Genomic DNA, 24,554 nt, shown 5'->3' with positions numbered 1-24,554 from the left:
ACACAAGCTGCATTGTCTTCATATAGTGTCGTTGGCTCCTTACGGCTGACCATTCCACTTGCATCTTTTATATGGTTTGACATGGATCTGAGCCATATGCATTCTCTACATGCTTCATGAAACGCTATTAGTTCTGCGTGGTTTGAAGAAGTGGTGACCAAAGTCTGTTTTTGTGAACGCCACAAGATTGCAGTTCCTCCAATTGTGAAAACGTATCCAGTTTGGGATCGAGATTTATGTGGATCCGATAAATATCCTGCATCTGCAAAACCAACTAGACCAAACGCAGAGTTTCTACGATACAACAATCCCAAATCAATCGTACCTTGAAGATAGCGGAATATGTGCTTAATTCAATTCCAGTGCCTGCGGGTAGGAGCTGAGTTGTATCTTGCAAGTAAATTAGTTGCAAATGCAATGTCTGGTCGGGTACAATTTGCAAGATACATAAGTCCACCGATAGCACTCATATAAGGTACTTCGGGACCAAGTATTTTTTCATTCTCTTCACAAGGTCTGAATGGATCTGTGTCAACATTCAGGGACCTACCGACCATTGGAGTACTCAAAGGAGTCGCTTTATCCATATAAAAGCGCTTTAAAATCTTTTCGTATAATTTGACTGATGCACAAATATTCCATCTTGGAGATGTTCTATTTGAAGACCGAGACAAAATTTTGTCTTTCCAAGATCTTTCATTTCGAACTCTTCTTTCATATGAGTTCTAGCATCATCAATCTCCTTTTGAGTTCCAATTATATTGAGATCATCAACATATACAGCAATGATCACAAATCTCGATGAGAATTTCTTTATAAAGACGCAAGGGCATATTTCATTATTTACATACCCTTTCTTCAATAAGTAATCGCTTAAGCGATTATACCACATGCATCCGGATTATTTTAATCCGTAAAGTGATCGCTGTAATTTTACCGCATATATCTCATTAGGCTTTTCCTTTAAAGTCTCAGGAACCTTAAATCCTTCTGGAATTTTCATGTGTATTTCATTATCCAATGATCCATATAAATACGCTGTCACTACATCCATAAGGTACATTTCTAAATTATTAGAAGATGTTAGACTCATTAAGTACCTGAATGTAATTGCATCCATGACCGAAGAATATGTTTCCTCATAATCAACTCCCGGCCTTTGAGAAAAACCTTGTGCAACAAGTCGGGCCCAACAGGTTTTATATCTTGTTATCTCATCTTTCTCATTTCTCTTTCTCACGAAAACCCACTTGCACCCAACAGGTTTTATATCATTAGATGCAGTGACAATAGGTCCGAAGACATTTCTTTTATTAAGGGAAAACAATTCAGTTTGCATTGTACTTTTCCATTTCTCCCAGTCAGGCCTTTGTTGGCACTCTGACACAGACCTTGGATCACGATCATCATTTTCATAATCAATCTCTTTAGATACATAAAAAGAAAATATTCTATTATTATCATCGATTTTATCTCTAGCCCATAATTTTCCATCTTGGGCATAGTTAATAGAGATCTCATAATTTTCTGTTTCGTCTTCCTGATGACTTTTCTCTTCACTTGGTTCCTCTTGAACCTTTTTATTTCCGTCTCCCATTTTCTTTTTCTTTCGGGGATTTTTATCTTTAGAACCTATTGGCCTCCCCCGTTTCAATTGAACTTTAGGCTCATTAACCTTTTTCCCATCGATTTCCTCTCTAGGAATTTCAACTCTTGATGGTGCATTTGCAGCAGGAATATGTGATTTTCTCACCCTTTTTGTATCTGTGAACGCATCTGGTAATTGATTTGCCAAATTTTGTAAATGTACAATTTTCTGAACTTCCAGCTCACGTTGATTCGTAGGGGGATCAAGATGTACCAAAGATGGTGTATTCCATGTAATCTCTTTTGGTACCTGTTTAATTCCTCCCCCTAACGCTGGAAATTCATCTTCATTAAAATGGCAATCAGCAAAACGTGCTGTAAACATATCACCAGTTTGTGGTTCAAGATAATTTATGATACTCGGTGATGCATAACCGACGTATATTCCCAATCTCCTTTGTGGCCCCATTTTTGTTCTTTGCGGTGGGGCTATAGGAACATAAACCGCACATCCAAAAACACGGAGATGAGAAATGTTTGGTTCTTGACCAGACGTTAATTGTAAAGGGGAATATGTATTGTATGCACTTGGTCGTATTTGGACCAACGCTGCAGCATGCAATATAGCATGACCCCATATAGAAATTGGGAGTTTTGTTCTCAATATCAACGGTCTAGCAATGAGTTGTAACCGTTTAATCAAAGATTCAGCCATGCCATTTTGTGTATGAACATGAGGGACCGGATGTTCAACATCAATTCCCATTGACATACAATATTCATTAAAAGCTTGTGAAGTGAATTCACCAGTGTTATCAAGCCTTACTTTCTTTATGGCATAATCAGGGATGTGCTTTTAACCTGATTACTTGGGAAATGAAATTTGCGAAAACCGTATTTCGTGTTGTCAAAAGACACACATATGACCATCTACTAGATGCGTCAATCATTACCATAAAATAATGAAATGGCCCGCATGAAGGGTGAATAANGATAATTTATGATACTCGGTGATGCATAACCGACGTATATTCCCAATCTTTTGTTCTTTGCGGTGGGGCTATAGGAACATAAACCGCACATCCAAAAACACGGAGATGAGAAATATTTGGTTCTTGACCAGACGTTAATTGTAAAGGGGAATATGTATTGTATGCACTTGGTCGTATTTGGACCAACGCTGCAGCATGCAATATAGCATGACCCCATATAGAAATTGGGAGTTTTGTTCTCAATATCAACGGTCTAGCAATGAGTTGTAACCGTTTAATCAAAGATTCAGCCATGCCATTTTGTGTATGAACATGAGGGACCGGATGTTCAACATCAATTCCCATTGACATACAATATTCATTAAAAGCTTGTGAAGTGAATTCACCAGCGTTATCAAGCCTTACTTTCTTTATGGCATAATCAGGGAATTGTGCTTTTAACCTGATTATTTGGGAAATGAATTTTGCGAAAGCCGTATTTCGTGTTGTCAAAAGACACACATATGACCATCTACTAGATGCGTCAATCATTACCATAAAATAACGAAATGGCCCGCATGAAGGGTGAATAGGTCCACATATATCACCATGTATTCTCTCTAAGAATATTGGCAATTCATTCCCGACTTTGGTTGGTGATGGCCTAATTATGAGTTTTCCTTGAGAACATGCATCACATGAAAACTCACCAGAACAATAAATTTTCTGGTTTTTTAACGGATGGCCACTAGAATTTTGCACAATTTTCGCATCATGATTGAACCAGGATGTCCAAGTCTCTCATGCCAAATCTTAAACGTATTAGTAAACTTTGAGTTTACTGTAACATACGATGCGAATACATTTATTTTTGTGCAATATAATCCAGAGGATAACATTGGTAACTCTTCCAATATATGTTTTTCCTCGGATTTGATGCAAAGATATTCAATGCCATTCTTATTCATAGTCTTTATATGATATCCATTTCTTTGGATATCTCTGAAACTTATCAAATTTCGTTGAGACTTAGGGGAATATAATGCATCTTTTATTTCAAATTTTGTTCCCCTTGGCATTGAAAAATTGGCTTCGCCAAAGCCCATTATAATCTTTGCATTTCCAGATATAGTGCTCACGCCTTCAGCGGAGTCATTCATTTTAAGAGAGGAGAAATATTTTTTATCTCTAAATATTGAGTGCGTAGTAACACTATCTGCTAGACACATTTCTTCATCCTCAATCTCAAAAGTTGGCATTTTCTAGAGATAAAATATGCATTAATATATAACAAAGTCTTAGGAGATTTAAAATATATTACAAAAAGGACTTTAAACACCAAAAGTTTTACAAGCATATTTTACATAAAGATTTTAATCGCATGATTTTCCACTCTCTTGATTGACGAGGAAATCTGCGATATCCAGATGAGTTTCATCATTGAGACCATGGTAGGAAGGTCCAGCTTCATTTGAGATGAGATTGGTCTCAACGTCTCTTTCTTTTTCCTTTTGAGACGCTTGATATAGATCGGCCAAATGCTTTGGTATACGACAAGTTTGGTACCAATGACCTTTCATGCCGCATCTGTAACAAATACTCTCATCTTTTTTCTTTATAATGCGGCTGGCATCATTTACATGAAGATCGTTGTTGGCTTTGCCAGCGTTGAAGCTATTAGAATAGTGACCTCTTCCTCTATCTCGGCCACGACCTCCTCCACGCCCACGACCACGGCCACTGCCTCGACCCCGTCCGCGTCCTCGTCCTTGCCAATTATAACTGGATGAAGCAACATTCACTTCTAGAAGTGGAGCTGATCCAGTTGGGCGAGTTTGATGATTCAGCATCACGAGTTGATTATTTTGTTCAGCAACAAGAAGAACGTGCATTAACTCAGAAAATCGAGTGTATCCTTTGGTCCGGTATTGTTCTTGCAGGATTACATTTCCAGGATGAAAAGTTGAGAGCGTTTTTTCGATCATATCATAATCGCTCACTTCTTCGCCACACAAAGCCATCCTGGAGGTGATTCCGAACATAGCGGAATTAAATTCACCAACACTTTTGTAATCCAAGAACCGGAGATTTAACCACTCATGTCTAGCCTTTGGTAAGATCACATATTTCTGGTGATCAAACCTATCTTTGAGTGATTGCCAAAGATCTACAGGATCTTCTTTCGTGATGTACTCGTTTTTCAGATTATCGTGGAGGTGGTGGCGTAAAAACACCATGGCCTTGGCCTTATCCTCATCTGACGTCATTTTTGACGGATCGATGGTGCTTAAAAGCCCATCCGATCTCAGATGCATTCGTGCATCTGATGCCCATGTCATATAATTTTTTCCATATACATCAAGGGCAAGGATTTCGAGTCTAGCGAGATTTGACATAATTATCTACATGAATAATAAGTCCATTATTAATTTATTCATGAGATTTTGAGGAGGCAGAGCCTTCCATAATATAATATAAATCTTAACATATGATCGAAAGGCAGAGCCTATCTTTCTGATCAAGAATGTAGATCTATATGATCAAGGAGGCAGAGCCTACCATTATGATCAAGGAGAAGACATAGTCTTTTTACTCCGTAAATATCTCATATATATATTCTTGAATTTAAAGGAATTTAAAGAAATTTTAAATAAATAAATTCGACATAAATTAGATGTTACCTCAAAAGAGTGATCTGTATAGAAACGGTTGGATCGGTTGGAGCAGAGAGACGATCGTGCTGATAACGTGTTGTAGATAATAACGCAAATATAGAAGATTATTCTATATATATATATATATGTTTATGTTTATGCAACTATGTAATTGCACAAAGAAAATAGAAAAGAAACGTGAGGTGAGGGAGAGGGTAAGGAAGAACAACACTAACACATCTCTTCACTTTGAAATCTTGTCTTGTCTATATCTCACTCTCATCACATATTTATAGGTACAAAATTAAGGATGAGTCACTTAATCAAAAGAGATAAACATGACAAGTGTTAAAATATGTGTCATGTTAAGTGATGAATAATCACTTCTTTATAACAGTATTACCTTTTTCTATATACAAAATGATTATTCTAAACTCTACACTCTAAATACTAAAGTTTTACCCTTCAAAACTATACACTACATGTAATGATGTAAAAAGAAGAACTCAAACCTAAAAAAATATCTAAAATGTAGTTTAACAAATTGTAATTATGTAAAAGAGAGCAAACATGAAAATGACAAAAAAAAAACAGATATCTACAAAAGGATATATCTACAAAAAGGTATTTCTCTTTATACTTTGTTTAAATCATTTATTTCCAATATATAAATGATGTTTTTAAAAGAAAATTTTAAAAAAATTTATTTATCTCCAATATTTAACGAATCTTTTTAAACTGGCAAAGGTTGTCAAAAATATCATTTATGATCAATATATAATCATTTGTTACTCTTCCACAGCGGCCCGTAGGTAATACTTTAGGCAGCAAATGTGTATAAGTAGTTAGTCTTTTAACAACTTCTCTTTATACTTTCTCTAAATTCTTTATTTCCAATATATAAATGATATTTTTTAAAAGGAAAACATTTTTTAAAAAAATATCTTTATCTCCAATATTTAAAGGATCTTTTTTTAGGGACAAATTTTTTTTAAAGATAATTTATTTTCAATATACAAGCATGCATTACTCTTCCATAGAGCCGGCCGCTGGGTAAAGCCCAAAGAGTGAATAATTTATGCAGCAAATGTGTATAAGTTGTTTTAGGGGCATGATTTTAAGGAAACACTACTGTAGTGTAGTGGTTAGCCCCTTGTTATCCTCAACTTAGGTTAATGTTATTAATGTGAATTGTTTTTCAATATTTTTTGTTAATGGGCTAAATTTCTATTTTGCTTTAGGCAGAAAATGAGTTTGGGCTGGCTATGCTCTTTCAAACAACAAAATATATATCTTTTGTTTTAAAAAAAAATGCTTTCCAAAATGAGTGGTAATCATGTCATTCTTTCTCCTTGTTCCATTCAAGTAATTTTAGAATTTTTCAAATCATCTAATTATATAGTTTTACAAGTTTACTATCAAAGATCTAGTCTGATTTTTACTCATATCACCCTTATAATATAATCTCTTATAATCCCTCTATTCCAATATATAAGATTTTTTGGAATTTTTTTCTTTTTTCTTTTTTATAACATTTTCTCAAGTCTCTAGGTATTTTATAATATTAAATTAATAATTTTTTGACTATTTAAATTCTGAAACATTTTTTTTCTATTGGTTGAATTTTGTTAAATGATAAAATATTTATTATCATAATCTTTGTGCTTTAAAACAAATACTCTTATATAATGGAATAGAGGGAGTACATATTTGTATTTTTAGTATAGGATATGTATATAGAATTTTATTCTTAAGGTAAATAGTTAATTTTTTATGGTGATGTGATGTGCATATGATTAATCTTCGGTTTTTACTTCTATAATTTCGTACTTTAACAATGCATGGACTAATAAAAATAATACATGTGTCAGTTAATCTCTATTCTATATATAAAATAACTAAAATGCTAAGAAAAATAACTAAAATGCTAAGAAAAATTTTCATTCTAAAATTATGGTAACATATGCAGTGGCGGATCCAGCCAAGATTTTGATGGATACATAGTACGTTAATGGATATATGATATATGTAAGTGTTAAAGATGTAGATTAAATGGTAAATTAACCAATTAAAGATTGACTAGGTACTATGGTGAAACATTTCAAATTTTCGTTAACAATGCATCAGTTTTAGTTGTGACAGACGTAATATAGTTGATTCGGTAATTTTCGTTAACAATGCATCAGTTTTCTAAACATGCATTTAAAACTAGTCAAAATTACCAATACTGAAATCAACTATAGTGATGGTATTTGGTAGAGTTATGTACTTGAGTAGATTTAAATTGGCAAACAAAGAGTAGTGATGGTAGACTGAAAAAGTGGTAGATATACCGTAATGCAAATTCATATTACGAGTTGCATTTGTGGTTGTTAAATGTAAGACATGAGAATGAGACAGAGATTCATAAGAATGGTTTATAAGATCAACTTGTAAATCAAAAAGAACTTTCTTATATTGACCAATGATGATACAACATATATCATTCACTCAAACACATAATCTCTGCATTTGGAAACTCATATTTGGGGCACAAACTTTCCTTTGGAAAATCACAACAATCAGGAAAAAGGAAGGCAAAGAATATGGAATCATATTTCTCCCTTAGTCACTTCGATGGTCTGGACAAAACCTTCTATCATCTTCCTCTAGATTATGTCTTCATCATCTGACACACTAGCCAAAGCCATTACCTTTAATCTCTAGAGATCCTTACAAAATCCGATATCATAGCTACAAAAGACTTATATAGACTAAAAAAGCATTAAAACAGCAAAGGAATATCATACAAGAGCCCTCCAATCGGTTAACATATATGTATCATCATTGCTTCACTATTTCGATTGTAAAACCTAACAATAATTCACTTTCTTTCTCAATATTCAACAACAAAGTATCTTCTAACTATTTATAATGTTGGATTCACACGAGTACAACCTACTTGATTCATAGAACCTAACAAATATTCACCTTTTCACAAAAAAAAATTTAAAAAATCACCTAACTCTTTTGAATCTTCATCAAAGCAAAGGAAACAAAGATTTGACACCAACAAACCAATTACAAATAATGGCTTCAAATTTAAGGATAGAGACCCGTCAATCTAATAAATCCGGCATGACCATCCGTGAAGCAACACAAACATTAATTAGCAAACCCACCGCAAAACTTCATCCTTGAACGAAGAGACCGATCCAAAACAGATTCTCCCCTACAACTTGACATAAACCAAACCCGCCATGAGCCAAACCATTAACCAACCCATAAAGAAAATCAGAGAAGTCAACGCGAGACCAGCTCAATGAGACGACAGTGACAATGGAACCACACACAACATCGTAGACTTCCAATACCAAAAATCTGGTCACATGTCGAGCTGACCAAATTCAATGAATCCCAATCCAGTAGCTGTTCGTGTGATCCGCTTGTAAACATCGTACTGTTTTTTGTGTGATCCATCCGGTTTTTGAAAGTTTTCCACGGAAGATCCAAACCAAAACGTTTGAGAAATTCAGCTTGAACACTTTGTCGACCAATTTCGTCAAGACATGTACCCTTCCAGTTACCTTTGTCATTTTGATCATTGCACAATTTCAATAATCCATGACTCAGTTCTCGATTCCACACAAATAATATCTAAATATTTAAATACAATCAATCACATTGATAAACACTGAGAGACGAAAACTAGAACACTAGTAAAAAAAATAATAATAATAAGAGAGAGGGTCACCTCGGAAGATGGTGTTGAAGAACCTTCGTTTTGATTTGCCATATTGTCCTACACGGAAAAAAAAATCAATAATTGTTTGCATATTTGGATTTATATAAGCTTAAAATATATAGATTGAAACCTTACATAAACTCTCTCTTAACCTTTTGTGAATAAATTTTAAATATATAATTTTGAAAATATTGATTTTAAATTTGAATTAGGGAATATTGAAAGCATATTCGAATATATTGTTGATTATTTGGAATCAAGTCAAATATTTTTTTACCAGAATATTTTAGTTTCAAAATTAATATATTTTAAGTGATAATTGTTTAAAAATAATAGTCCAAACTTTTCCATATCCAGCGTGACAACGCTTAGCTTTTTATAGCAGTTACCTTTTTTCTTACATGTGTGAAAGGGGTTAAATAATTCTTGATTAGCGTTGAGACTTAGCGTTTCCCACATAACGCCCCCACAAACGCTTTGCCAATCTAGCCTTTAAGTGTAAGTAATTTTAATTATTGTTAAACTTATTTCATATTAGTCATACATACATAAATATAATATTATCTATATTAATACTTTCTATCTTTATATTTATTTTCAGAGTTGTCCAGAAGCATCTAGGCTAAGATCACATCCTCTGAAAAACATTCCTCTACTTGATCGTTTGTATGCTCGAGTCAATGTTTCGGTAAATGAGAGATGGCAACCTCGTGCCGGACCAAGTCAACTGCGTCCTGATCCACCGAGTCCATTCATACAAGCGAACGACTCGGATGAAGAAGTGATACCACTGGGACTGATTGGAAAAAAGCGATCACGAGGGAAAGGTAAAGATGTAGCTTCATCTTCTCGTAAACGAGCTCAACCAGATAAGTGGGATTGTCTCACAACCACTCTCGAAGACCAAGGAAAATTTTGGAAAGGTGGCCGTGAGATCTTTGAATCTCTAAATCCGTTTAGTTGTGTTGTGTGTATGCAAGAGCTCACAAAGATAACTCTTCTTAACTATGAAAGTGAGTTGTACTGGGCTGTAATTGATTATCTTGCTTCAGATGAGAATGGTCGCCAAATCTTCATGTTGCTGCCAAATGATGAAGAGAAGATTAAATTTCTGGAGCGGAAGACTGGAAAATCTGATAGGGCAGCATGAATGAGGATTTAAAAATTAGTTTGTTTTCTTGCTAATAATCATGAATGCTTTGGGATTTCTTTGTTTTCTAATAATAATCATGTCTTTCATGTTCTCTTTGTTTTCTAATAATAGTCATGAATACTTTACTAAATTTTGTTTTTTATGAAGTTACGTCCATTTCTTGTTGTGCATTATTATAAATCCATCTTTACTAGTCATACTACTTTGATTGTTTTAAACTATATTTACGTTGAGTTACGTGACCGACATGCATGATTGTTTTAAAAATATTACATGGTTGTGTCACTGTTTCTATCAGCTAACATGCATGATGTTACTTTAGATCGTATTAACAATTTTTCCTTCTTTTTTTTTTGTAGGAATTAGCTATCTCTTACAACCAGAATTTGCTCAAAGTAATTGCTTTGTTGATCGAGAGTGAATGCTTGGATCCAAACAGGGATAGACAACTAATGAGAATTGATCGAAGTCGTGGATGGCGCCATACGATGCAAATGATATATGGCCATGATCAAGAATGTTGAATGCATCAAGAAACTCTCCTACTGTTATGTGGTAAATTGAAGTCAGATTATGGACTACGAGAATCTCGGGAATGTGGATTAGAAGAAGATGTTGCGATGTTTCTTGAAACTGTTGAACATAATGAAGTCCAACGAACAATTGTAACACATTATCAACGCAATCAAGACACAGTAAATCGAAAGTTTCATGAAGTTTTGGATGCACTTGTTCGCATGTCTCAAGATATTATAAAGCCTGAACAAAACGAACTCCGACAGGTAAATCTCATTCTGTCAGCTGATAGGAGGTATTATCCTTTTTTAGTGGTTGCATAGGAACTCTTGATGGTACACATGTGGCGGTAAGAGTTGGAGGTGATAAGAAAGAAAAGTATTGGAACTTACGGAAGCAACATCCTACCATGAACGTGCTTGCGATTTGTAACTTCAAAATAGAGTTTATATATACATATGTGGGAACACCAAGAAGGGCACACGATTCGAAGATATGGACATATTGTGCACAAAACGATGAATATTTTCCAACTCCACCTGAAGGAAGATATTTTCTTGTTGATTCAGGATATCCTAATAGAAAAGGATAGCTTTCTCCGTATCGTCGAACCCGATATCATCCGCATCAATGGCGAGGAGGACCACCTACAAATTAGAATGAAATGTTTAATAACGTCATTCCTCTCTGCGTTCTGTGGTTGAGCGAACATTTGGTGTATGGCTAGGAAAGTTTGCTATTATCAGGAATCCAGCACGTTATGATCTTCAAACGCATTGTAAGATTGTTGTAGTAACTATGACATTGCATAACTTCATACGAAGATCATCAAGAATTGATAAAGATTTTCAAGAGTAGGAGCAAATGGAAAATGAAGAATTGGATTTGTCAGATTCTGATGATGTTGATGTTGAAATTCGAAGAAGGGATTATGTACCTACAGGTGATGCATATATGGCGGGAATTTGAAACAGCATTGCAGAGCATATATGGAGAGCTCATAGATGATTTTTGCTTTCGTTATTTGTTTCCGAACATGTTTTCCTTTTTAAAATAAGATAAAATTAGTCATCAATAAATTTGTTTCAAAATAAAGTATTTTATATTTAAAAAAAAATTATAACTCATCACCCAGCCCCCGCTCACAGCTCCCTGCTCTCCGCCCCTGCTTCAGTTGCTTTCCATTGTTGCTCCCCTCTCCACTTTGCCAATCTAGCCTTAAGAGCCACATTTAAACATATCTAATAACTGATGACGGTCAAACCATCTCGACAAGACCACCACGCAAGTACTACCAAGAAAATCCAAGACCAAAAACAAAGCGAAGGGATACCAAGAGATGTGACTGACTCTTTGCCGCTACACGCTGGTCAAGATCCAGCCAAAGATAAAGAGTTGAGAAGTGCGACAATTAGGTTACTAGAAAGAAGAAAGAAAAATAAAATAAAGAATCAATTTTATGTTAGAATTTCTTCTCTCTTTTCTTTTATAATATCAATTTTTTCTATTTATATTTTATGTTCAATGACATCATTTGTAAATAACACCAAAACAAAAAGGTTTATAGTCTTTTTCAATTTTTATATGTTATTTGAGTAAAAGTAAGGTTACATGTACCCATGCCCGGTCCGAAGCTAAAGTTCATAAAGCAAGGGCTTTAGGCAGCAATATTTATTAACGGTTTTTGGGACATCCCTTTTGTAAATGTTTAATGGTGCAGTGGTAAAAATCACTTTATTATATGTTCTAAGTCTCGATTTCGAGGCAGTTAGATGCACAGTTTAGCATTTTTCTTTTTTCAGTGTTTTCTAGTTGGCCAATTTTTATTTTTTTTGCTTTAGGCATATAAAAACCTTGGGCCGGTCCTGCATGTGCCATTTGAGTAAACCAACAACTTTTAAGAGTTTTCTAAGTAATTTTCTCATATTTTTATTAGTGTTTTTAAATCTAAATTGTGAAAGTGATCTTTTGATCAAATATGTTGAGTCAATAAGTTTATTATCTTGACAATTCAAAAGAAATAAAATCAAGAATTTAAACAAATTTATATCAAAAAAAAAGAATCAAACAATAAAAAATTTTGGACCAAGTTTAATATAAAATTGTGTTTACTAAGTTTGATTATTTTGACAGTTACACATATCATATAATTTCATATTTTTAAATCTTTGCTTCGTTATCATGATTCTTATAGTTTATCTGCGTTGGTGGTGGACGCATAGGACGACCCCAACCATTGATTCTTTTCTGATTTGGTGGTGGTGGAATACTCCAACTGTTGGTTGTCTCATGATTCGGCGGCGGTGGAATACTCCAACTGTTGGTTGTCTCATGATTTGGTGGCGGTGGAATACTCTAACTGTTGGTTTTCTGATTCGGTGGTGGAGGAATACTCCAACTGTTGGTTTTCTGATTTGGTGGTGGAGGAATACTCCAACTGTTGGTTGTCTCATGATTGGGAGGCGGTGGAATACTCCAACTGTTGGTTGTCTCATGATTTGGTGGCGGTGGAATACTCCAACTGTTGGTTGTCTCATGATTTGGTGGCGGTGGAATACTCTAACTGTTGGTTTTCTGATTCGGTGGTGGAGGAATACTCCAACTGTTGGTTTTCTGATTTGGTGGTGGAGGAATACTCCAACTGTTGGTTGTCTCATGATTGGGCGGCGGTGGAATACTCCAACTGTTGGTTGTCTCATGATTTGGTGGTGGTGGAATACTCCAACTGTTGGTTGTCTCATGATTTGGTGGCGGTGGAATACTCCAACTATTGGTTGTCTCATGATTCGGTGGCGGTGGAATACTCCAACTGTTGGTTTTCTGATTCGGTGGTGGAGGAATACTCCAACTGTTGGTTGTCTCATGATTCGGTGGCGGTGGAATACTCCAACTGTTGGTCGTCTCATGATTCGGCGGCGGTGGAATACTCCAACTATTTGTTGTCTCATGATTTTGTGGTGGTGGAATACTCCAACTGTTGGTTGTCTCATGATTCGGTGGCGGTGGTCGCACAGGACGACCCCAACCATTTATTTTCTGATGATTCATTTGCGGTGGCGTTGGTCGCACAGGACGACCCCAACCGTTTATTTTCTGATGATTCATCTCATTCATCTGCGGTGGCGGTGGTCGCACAGGACGACCCCAACCATTTATTTTCTGATGATTCATCTCATTCATCTGCGGTGGCGGTGGTCGCACAGGACGACCCCAACCATTTATTTTCTGATGATTCATCTCATTCATCTGCGGTGGCGGTGGTCGCAGAGGACGACCCCAACCGTTTATTTTCTGATCGTCGCTTGGGTTTGCGCCTCTTTCTGGATAATCCATCATTTTTGGGATTCTTTCTTCAACCTACATTATTTTATTTTTTTTGTGAAAAATTTCTCAATAATTATCATATACAGATCTATTTTGAAGTGAATGAAAATATTGACTACAAATCAAAGAGAAAAAAATCTATGAAAATATGCATTTTGGTTACTGATATTAATTACCATCTTTATTGAATATTGGATTGTGTGAGGAACTCCATCTCCATGTCTCTCTCCAATCTCTAAAAGATAAAAAATGAATTCAATAAACAATCACATTATTAGATTTTAAGTGTAAAATCAATAAAAATATATTAGATATTTGATATTAAAAATGTAAAACTATCTATTAGATGATTTAAAATATTTCGAATTACTTGAAGAACACAATGGAAAAATAAGCAAGAACGACAAGAGAACAATCACTTTCATCTTTGAAAGCATTTTTTGTCGAGAAAGCAATATATATATTTTTGTTTTGTTGTATGGAGAGTAATGCATCATTGTATATATATATGTGTGCACTGGTTCATAGTTATCCACTGATCAAAACATGTGTTGTCAAATTGATAGATATTTACATATTATCTAATAATAGATATTTACATACTTTGACTATGTACTACAAATTTAATACAAGTCAAAGTATATATTTTGATCAAAGATTTTATTTTCATATAGTCAACATATTTATGATTAGTTATCAAAATTTTAACATATTTACATCTTGGTCAGTGTCTAATTAACATTTTGATGACTAATTATAAATATGTTAATTTCTGAAATGAAAATCTTTGACCAAAAGATTTACTTTGAATTGTAATAAATCTGTAGTACATTGTTATTTGGAAAAAAAAATTATCTATAGGACATTTACAAAAATACCCTTTTGTAATACTTTTTTACAAAAAATGCAACTATGCACTATAAATTTAATACAGGTCAAAGTATACATTTTGATCAAAGATTTTATTTTCATATAGTCAACATATTTATGATTAGTTATCAAAATTTTAACATATTTACTTCTTGGTCAGTGTCTAATTAACATTTTGATGACTAATTATAAATATGTTAATTGTCTAAAATGAAAATCTTTGACCAAAAGATTTACTTTGAATTGTAATAAATGTGTAGTACATAGTTATTGGGACAAAAAAATTATCTATGGGGCATTTACAAAAATACCCTTTTGTAATTCTTTTTTACAAAAATATTATCTCTTATCCTTTATCTTATAAATCATAAGTCACTTGGCCAATCAAAATTAAACACATGGCAAATATTTTATAATTTAATATAAAAGATTAATTTTGAAAAAAAAAACAAGAAGATAACACACGTTCTAACTTCTAAACAACTTTCTAGATTATAGATTTTTTACAACCTTTGTCATACCTCCACGATCATCATTTACGAACAATCTTTTTATAACTGCCTCAAGCTGTTCTATCATTTATACTAGATGAATACCTACGCTATGCGCGGGCGGGCTTATGGCTTACCAGTTTTTAAAAAATTTTGTTACTAATTTGTATTTTTTTTATTTGTTGAAACAACCGGAGCCATTTTTTAATAATAATAATATAATTAAATACCCCATAATATTTATTACAACCCAAATACCAACATACACCGACCAATACCAAACCAACAATATGTGCAGCGGAACATAAAACATAACCAACAACCTAACATATTTCTATCTAAGGTTCCAACAACACAAACACTAAAAACCAACATCATAAAACCGAGACCCTAGATAATCATCCTCCTCATCGCCATGATTCCACACTACACATGTATTACCTGCACCACAAACACAATGAGATGCGTGAGTATTACCAGAAATACCCATTGAGGCGATCCTCCCATTTACGAGCAATACACTCAAGAAAATCAAGATTTCAACCACACATAAAACATAACAAACCAGTCATTAAATAGAACACCCAATAACACGTTCACCACACTTAGACATCATCACACAAAACAAGTCATACAACCGAATCGCTTAAATAAGCTCATGGTCCCGCACTCATCTTAACAAGCTGATTCTAACAACAAATAGAACCAGGAGAGACTCTCCTTGCGTCTGCAACAGTCCAGCCAAGCCCTACCACAAGCCACACAGCCAAAAACAACTTTGAAGCAAACTGGACAGAAACATCATAAAAGAACAGTCTCAAAGACGAAATCCTAAAATAAAAAACCAACCGTTAACTATCAAATCGCTCCAGTGAAAAGCTATCCCTAGAAGTCACGAAGCTTCCCACAAAATATCGTGCCAATCAGAAACAAGACGAGAGAACGATCTCAGTTACAATCCTCAATGGTCCCAACTCGCGTCTGAGAAAACATGTCCCACGAAACTGCCAATAACTCACGGAGTTTAAACCCAAATTCACTTCGGTAAAAAGGAGAGTGTACAAAATGTCTTAGCTACAACCCTACCTAAAATCAATACCTTCCGAAACGATTTGAGCAGTCGGATCCTCCTTCTCTCAAACCCTGACAGTTATGTTTTCTCTTTACTCTAAAGGAAAAAACTTGATTTCCTTTTCTTTCTCCTTTACACCACAAAAACCAAGAGTTTTCTCTCTTTCTCTCTTTCTCTCCCTCTCTCTGATCAGAAAAATGTCGACAACCACACACAAAAGAGAGGAGAAGAGGCGTCACTTGATAAATAATAGGGTTTCTGGTTTAATTAAATTAAACCGAGATTTACCTAAACTAGAATTAATTAAACCATCATTTGATTTAATTAATAAATCGACCAGCTTGGTAAACCAACCGGAAATTAAACCGACCCCACTCCAATTCTTGATATAAACTCCAATATTTCATTTTTTCTGGGACATGGGCGTTACATTTGTATAGAGTCTATCTTTGTGGGGAAATCTTAGAAAATATAATTTGACGTTGTTTTTTTTAATACTTCACATAGGTTTTCTCGTTTTATAATTGAATTATTAGATACATGCATGAACAATTTTGTTCTGAGAGATATAAACATTATATAATTCTTGTCTAAAACTTCAAAAAGTATATTTCAAATGAAAGCTTGATCTTAGGAAGCATATTTTGTAACAAAGAGTTTTTTGGTTGAATAAATTCTACATTCATTAAAAAAAAAATTAAGTACTTAGATACATTCATACTTAAGCTTCTTAATTAAATACTATGAAACACTAACATTTTCTTTTATCAAGAATTGTAGCGTGGCTAACTCTTTAATAGATATAATTAAGATAAGCATCTTCCGTTCATGTTAGCTCTTCAATTTCTTGAATATACTCTAGAATTTGTTCTTTAATAAGAATTTTATTTAATTTTATTTTTGACAACTTCTAAATATTAGAATATGAAAGTGTCCTTCTTTTTTGGCTCGGTATTTTTCTAAACCAACATTCTACAGTTTTACTCAACTGTATCTTCCATTTGATAATAAATACCCAATCTTCTTCACATATAAAAATTTATTTTTTTAGGGCCAGGACAAACTTTCATGAATTTTTCTATAATATTAACCAATATCCCGATCACTGCTGCAACTCTTCAAACTATTGACAAAATTGTAACGCCTAAACCATATGTATATACATTCATGGTTTACGCCAAGATGAAGAAGCGGCTCTTTGATTCACTCTTGATGCCTTTCTGTCTTTTGGTTATGCATCTACTTACTTGGGACATGTTCTATGTTCTGAGCCTCTCTAAATTTCTTATGTAAATATTGAAATCGTTTGTGATAAAAAAAAAACATGAAAGATGTTTCATATTCCTTTTAATTTAAGTTTGTTTTCTTTTAATGAAGATAGACAAGTGGCACTCTCTCCACTGCTGACATGTCACTTAAATGTAAAGAGTTGGCCATCTTTCTTAATATAGATTTGTTTGTTGCATGTCAATTGATCCACACAAAAAAAAACAAACACACACAAATAAAATTTATCCTCGAGTACAAATCTAAAAATTCAATGTAGGCATGAAAAGTTTCTTTTCCGAGGTAAATTGCTAATTCATTCAATTCTTTTATTTTTTTAATATCTCAGTTCTTATAAATGTCACCATATTCTACTTCTTCTATTATGACCTTTTTTTAACAAGCCTTGCTAACATGCAAAGGTTTTCTTGGATCAGAAGAATTTAGCGTTTACCTATCTCGAAGTCAAGAGACAAAAGGAGTCATGATGAAATATATCTAGGTTTTTTTTCATTTAAAAACTTTTTTTTTCATTTAGCTTTTGTATGCTTGAAGAAATTGTCTATAACTAACAAATAATGAGCAGTTATTAATTGATGCAGGTTTCAAAATTTGTTTGTATGGCTGTGATTAGACGACAAGAAAACTAACACTTTACCTAGGAAATGTGTCAGTAAAAAAATTGCATCTAGAAATCAGACACGAAGGAGAGCAAAACACAAGAATGCATCATTTATGGAATTATATGTAAGTATGGCACTCTATAATTTAATTAGATTATTTTACTTTCTTGGTTATGTATTAACATTTTTTTACTTTGTATGGTTCTTTTACGGTTAATGTTTGTTTATGTTTTCAAGTAAAAAAAAATTAAGCAATCTTTTTTCCCCTACGTAGTACGGGGTAGAATACTAATTGTCTATATTTAGTAATACCTTTTTCTATATACAAAATGATTATTCTAAACTCTAAACTCTAAATAATAAACCTTTACTCTTCAAAACTATATATTATATGTATCTATACTAAATAAAAGTATGAGCCATAAGCTCCTAACACTATCCACCTAGGATTTAAAACATCCAATCAGAATTCGACATGTCGCTAATTAACATTTTTTAAATTTCCAGAATTTTCTATATTAAGATATTTTTTAAACGACTAATAGTGATAAGACAACTCAATATTTAACATTTTTGAAATTATGCTAAATTTCTATACAAAAATACTTATAAATAAGTATATTTACAACGTCCCACATCGGATAGAAAAATTTAGACAATGGCTGAGAACCATTATAAATATAACTCATATGCTTCCAACTACGAATGAGCAGGAAGCTTGATTTATCATGCGTCCAAATTTAAAAAATTTAAAAGTTTAAATTATAAAAATTATTGAAACTTTTAAAAAGTTCAAATATTAAAAATATTTAAACTTTACATGATGTTTAAAAATATTATAAATACCTCCACAGAAAGTTTAAAATATTATAAATATTTAAACTCTATAAGAAGTTTAAGTATTATTAATATTTAACTCTAAATTTTTTTAAAAAGTTCAAATATTATAAATATTTAAAATTTATGGGATGTTTAAAAATATTATAAATATTTAAAACATTCAATCGGGATTCGACATGTTATTCATTAACATTTTTTAAATTTCTAAAATTTTCTATATTAAACGACCAATTGAGATCAGACAACTCAATATTTAACATTTTTGAAATTATGTTAAATTTCTTTATTAAAAATACTTATAAATAAGTGTATTTACGTCCCACATTGGTTATAAAATTTTAGAGAATGGCTGAGAACCATTATAAAGAAGACTAATATGCTTCCAACTATGAATGAGCACGAAGCTTGATTTATCAGGCGTCCAAATTTAAAAATTTTAAAAGTTTAAAGTATTATAATTATTAAAACTTTTAAAAAATTTAAATATTAGAAATATCTAAACTTTATAGGATGTTTAAAAATATTATAAATACCTCCATAGAAAGTTTAACATATTATAAATATTTAAACTCTATAAGAAGTTTAAGTATTATTAAAATTTAACTCTCAAAAATTTAAAACATGTTTTTATGTATGACTTTATAGATGATTTGATATTGTTTTATGTAAAATTATCTTTCGGATCAAAGGAAGAAGGATTGACATCGCAAGATCTTGATTTGATGTTGTTTGAGTTAATTTTTGAGGTTTAAAGAAGAAGGATCGATGAAAAGCACACACGTTTTATTAGCTATACATTTCATTTATACATTTATACATATTACTTTCTCTACAAGTAATTTGCAATTTTGTAGTATTAAGGATTTTGGTTTGAAAAGTTTCAATACGTGTTGATCTAAAACCGATTAAGTATACAGGTGAAAGTATCAATAATTGGAGGCATGTAGTGACTAAGTTGGTCCATAAAATTGCACAAATTTTACTAGACAAGAGGTAATGATTATGGTATTAGAGTTTTATGGGTTAACAAACTGTAGTCTTAAAAAAAAGGTTTTAAATGATTATTCAGTGGAAGAATGTGATGAAGCTGGTGAGGAAGAGAAGAAAAAGAGTATAATGAAGAATCGGACGGTAAAAGTAACAATAACATTTATCATGAAAGTTTGACAATGAAAATGATGTGAAAGAATATGAAGAGCAAGAAAACAGTGAAAAACAAATCACAAAGACATAGATGGTGGTGGTCAATTAAATATGAGAAAACAAGATTAATTCATGATTATAAAAATGTTTTGTTTTTCTTTTGATCAGATTTGAATTTTAACACAAGTGACTTTTATATTTTTAAAAAGTAAAATTTTCACAAATTAATTGTAATTTAAGATTTTATATAAGCTAATATTTCATAATTGTCATCAATCATATATAATTTTTACCAAAATATATGAAATAAACACACGCGTAGCGTGGGTTCAAAACCTAGTGATGTAAAAAGAAGAACTAAAACCTAAAAAAATATCTAAACTTTAGTTTAATAAATTGTACTCCCTCCCTTTCAAAATATAGGATGTTTTAGTTAAAACACGCATATTAAAAAATAGTTACTTTTAAAAAATTTAACCAATCATAAACAAGACTGCATAATATAAAATATAAAATTAATCCAAAAATTGCATAGAAAGTTGGAAACATCCTATATTATAAAACAAAAATACTTCTCTAAACATCATATATTATGAAACGGAGTGAGTAATTATGTAAAAGATGGCAAACATGAAAATGATAAAAAAAAAAACAGATATCTACAAAAGGATATTTCTCTTTATACTTTGTTTAAATTATGTACTTCCAATATATAAATAATGTTTTTGAAAGAAAAAATTTTAAAAATATATTTATCTCCAATACTTAAAGGATTTTTTAGAACTGACAAAGTTTTTCAAAAATATCATTTATAATCAATATGTAAGCATGTGTTACTCTTCAATAGAGGTCCGTGGGTAAAACCCAACAAGCGAATACTTTAGGCAGCAAATGTGTATAAGTAGTTCTAGCCTTTTAGGGGCATGATTTTAAGAAAACGCTAAAAAGAATAATGAAAATTCACAGTTTTCGGGTTTAGTAGAGCGCATCCAAAGATAAACCGGTAATGGCATTTTAGTATTCGTCCAAGAAAGTGTAGAGAGTGTCGTCTTTCTTGGTTTTGCGTCGACTAAGCAACGCCTTGAGTAGTCGTTTGCTCTTGCTAGGTACTTGCTGCTCTGTTTCTTTCTGGTTTTCTTTCTCGAATGCCACCCGGACCGAAGCCGACCTTCTTGGTTCTGATGGATACTGGACAAAAATGTAAAAGAAGAAGAATCAAGAACAGGTTTAAATTGATGAAACAAACAACTTTGTTTGTATTGAATCGAAGCTCTTTTATACCCGTATAGGTGTTATAGATCTGCTCTTGCTTGGTGTCGTTGGTCGGCTGATTGATGCTGACTTCCTAGTAGCTACTGATCCTGATCTTAGTAGCGGAAACCGATGCGGTGAAACTGATATCTTATCTGATATTATATCACACGAAAACATGAATAAAAGATCGTGTATTTAGATTGTAATAAAGCTATATCGGGGTTTTTTACCTTGTTCTTTCTTCGGAATGGTAGAGGTAAATGAAAAGGTTGCTGATCGTTGAGGTGGTAGCCGTGGAGATGAAGTCTGAGATGTCGATTTTCTGAAAAGGTTGAAAACACGGTTAAAATCATCTGGTTTCACATTACCTTTGTGCTTCAAATGTATTTGGTGTTTTTACCTAACAGGTAGTGGAGGTGTTTCCCGGATTGTAGCGCGGACAGCTTTTAAAAGAGTGAGAGAGGAAACCAAACAAGTTAGGAAGAAATCTTGAATCTTGGATTTTGGATTTTGTACCGAGGAAACATAAGAGAAATACTATAAATTACCATTTCGAAATTGGTTCCAATCATCTGCATCCTCTAAACTACTTCCGAAGTACTTAAGCTTTTCAAGATTGGTAGTAGTCATAATCTCACCCGCTGATAAAGAATGCATCTTTTTGCTTGTGAGTCCCGGAAATTGTGTGTGTGAGAGAGAGGAAGAAAGAGAGAATTTTACCGGGTAAGATGTATCGCTTATGGAACTTTGGAGTATCAATCACAAGTGATTGCTGTGAACGTCCTTCATGATCCATATACTCTTGGCACATCCTTAGCCTCTAACCACCATCACATTGTTGTTTTCCAACATTTATAACACACACAAATACAAAAACTCGGTTATCCGAAGAAAAATCAACGTGACAAAGAACCTAAAGTAGGAACCTTTAGGAACATTGATATACCTGTTCGATGCAAGACACTCGAAGTTCAGTCTCAGCTACTTCATCGACTTTTTCATCGATAAAGTCGTTCACTTTATATGTAACAGAGCCTAAATGATCAACTGTATTCACCAGAGCCTTCACGGCATAATCTTTCAGAGTCTCTACAACTCTGCATTAACGTGTAACAACTAACTAGTTAGAAAAAAGGAGCATTTTCAATGACACAATTAATCTTACACTACTCACATCTGCTTTTTATCGTCAGTAGTGTAAGATAGTTCGAAATACTCAGCTGCCGAATACAACTGTGCTCGCAGATTCTTCAAGTCCTGAGCAAAAAAAGCAGTTAAGCTTCAAGAATGTTGAAAAACTAACATATGATTGAACATTGTAACAACTAACAACACTTGGATCTTAATAATCATTTCAATCTTTGTGCTTAATTTCATTCTCCTTCTAATTCAGATTGAGACTTAAAACAAAATTTATGAGAAACAAATGAACTTTTTTACCAAATTCAAAATCTACCTGAAGACCATCAGAAAAGAGCATGGTTTGCTGCATAGAGACCTCATCGTAATTCGATGCTTCGTGGGACTCGGGCATTGTAGCCGCTTCTTCACTCTTTTGTTTCTTATCGACAGAGAGGAAACGGTATTCTCAAGCCTAGCTTTTCCCTGTCACTGTGGAAAAAAGAGAGATAAGAAGAATGCAGATAAAACCTCAATCTTCATAAACCTGTTTCGTTCTATATTTTCCAACAACACTTGAAAAAAGCCACAGTTTAGAAAACTCCTATCTGAAATGCTATAAACAAATAAGAAGATCCAAGCTGTCAATTCATCTAGATAAATATGAGAGAGTAATCTTCTAAGTGAAAGGTAACAAGCAACAAAGATTGTGATATTTTAACCTGAGATTGAAAACTCTATTCAAGAACAGGATCAATTTTATGAGACAAAGCATCCTTTGATTGAGTACAGACTTCTTGATTTACAAAGAAATGTTTACCATTTAAAATAATAAGAAACAAGACTATAGCTTTGATCCACAACTAAATCTAAATAAGAAGAAACAGACAAGAAGAAGAATCCACAAGCTCTCAAAAGTAAAACAATAGTTTGATCTGAAACAAACAAACATATAGATCTTCTTTGAATCTTTTATTAGTAACAGTGCTCTCTATTAAAAGATTATAAAAAATTCCCAGGAAGGAAACTAATGGATTAAACAATACGAAAAACAAAAAGAAGTGAAACTTTTGAGAGTAGTAGGTGCAATGCAAATGTTTATATTTCTCAAGAACAATAAAAAAGACAAAGCTTTATAAGAAACTAAAGCAAAACCCCAATTCAAAATCACTAGCTAAATCCTGAATAAATCGATGAGTTTCCTTCCTATATAGAAGAAACTAATGAACCCAGTAGTACTAGACCAAAAAAAGTTTCGACCTTTCAACTAATTTAAACTGGAATTTTTTTCAGATGATGAGAGTGGAATCAAAACCTGTGGAACTGTGATGGTTCAATTGGGTGTTTCTGCTCGAAGGAGAGATCCAATTCGAAGACAGTAACGGTTTTGACAGAGGAGCAATAGAGGCAAATGTGTATTTTGATTAGGTCGGAGATTTTTAAGGAAGGAAGTGAGCGATGAGTGAGTGTTGTTGGTATTGGTATAGAGAGAACTCAAAACCTCCGACTTTCTTTTTTTTTTTTTTTGTTGTTGAACAAAACACTCAAAACCTCAGAGTCTCAGATTTTAGGCAACTTTTGTCCCCATCATTTGCGGAGAGAAACGCTCGCTCTTTTTGTTCCCCTCGCATTCTGTTTTTTTCCCTTTTCACCCTTTTTGCTATTTATTTTTTGGGAATTTTATTAAAAATGCCACTTTCAAAATAAAATTTATGACAAATGCCACTTTCTAATTTTCTTTTTGAAACTGCCATTTTTTAGTTTTATGGTATTGATAAAAAGACGATTTTATTCTTGAATTAAATCTGAATCAAAAACATAATAAAAAAAGAAATATACAAATTGATATGAATCAATTTTGTCCATCGATGAGTTCATCAGTATTGTCTATCGATTGTTGTTATATGAGAATTCATCTGGGAATTCATCAATGTTGTCCACCGGAGA

At 33.1% G+C, this 24,554-nt stretch overlaps 2 protein-coding genes across 2 annotated transcripts; both read right to left on the bottom strand.

Moving 5' to 3' along the window:
* On the bottom strand, positions 12,778–14,383 carry LOC104711435 (ribonucleoprotein RB97D-like). The gene is made up of 3 exons (XM_010428136.2): positions 14,300–14,383; positions 14,106–14,164; positions 12,778–13,962 (listed from the first exon to the last, which is right to left on the bottom strand). Exons 1-3 carry the CDS (start codon positions 14,364–14,366, stop codon positions 13,165–13,167), a joined length of 924 nt encoding a protein of 307 aa, XP_010426438.1. The 5' UTR covers positions 14,367–14,383; the 3' UTR covers positions 12,778–13,164.
* Positions 21,068–24,221, bottom strand: LOC104711434 (protein ABIL2). Its single transcript, XM_010428135.2, has 10 exons — positions 23,923–24,221; positions 22,945–23,099; positions 22,663–22,745; positions 22,435–22,585; positions 22,209–22,308; positions 22,037–22,129; positions 21,889–21,931; positions 21,719–21,810; positions 21,516–21,640; positions 21,068–21,422 (listed from the first exon to the last, which is right to left on the bottom strand). The coding sequence occupies exons 2-10, from the start codon at positions 23,020–23,022 to the stop codon at positions 21,249–21,251; spliced, it is 939 nt and encodes a 312-aa protein (XP_010426437.1). The 5' UTR covers positions 23,023–23,099; positions 23,923–24,221; the 3' UTR covers positions 21,068–21,248.

Source organism: Camelina sativa, chromosome 9 (assembly GCF_000633955.1).
Source record: "Camelina sativa cultivar DH55 chromosome 9, Cs, whole genome shotgun sequence".
NCBI classification, from domain to species: Eukaryota; Viridiplantae; Streptophyta; class Magnoliopsida; order Brassicales; family Brassicaceae; genus Camelina; species Camelina sativa.
This window is presented reverse-complemented; position numbering and strand designations above follow the sequence as displayed.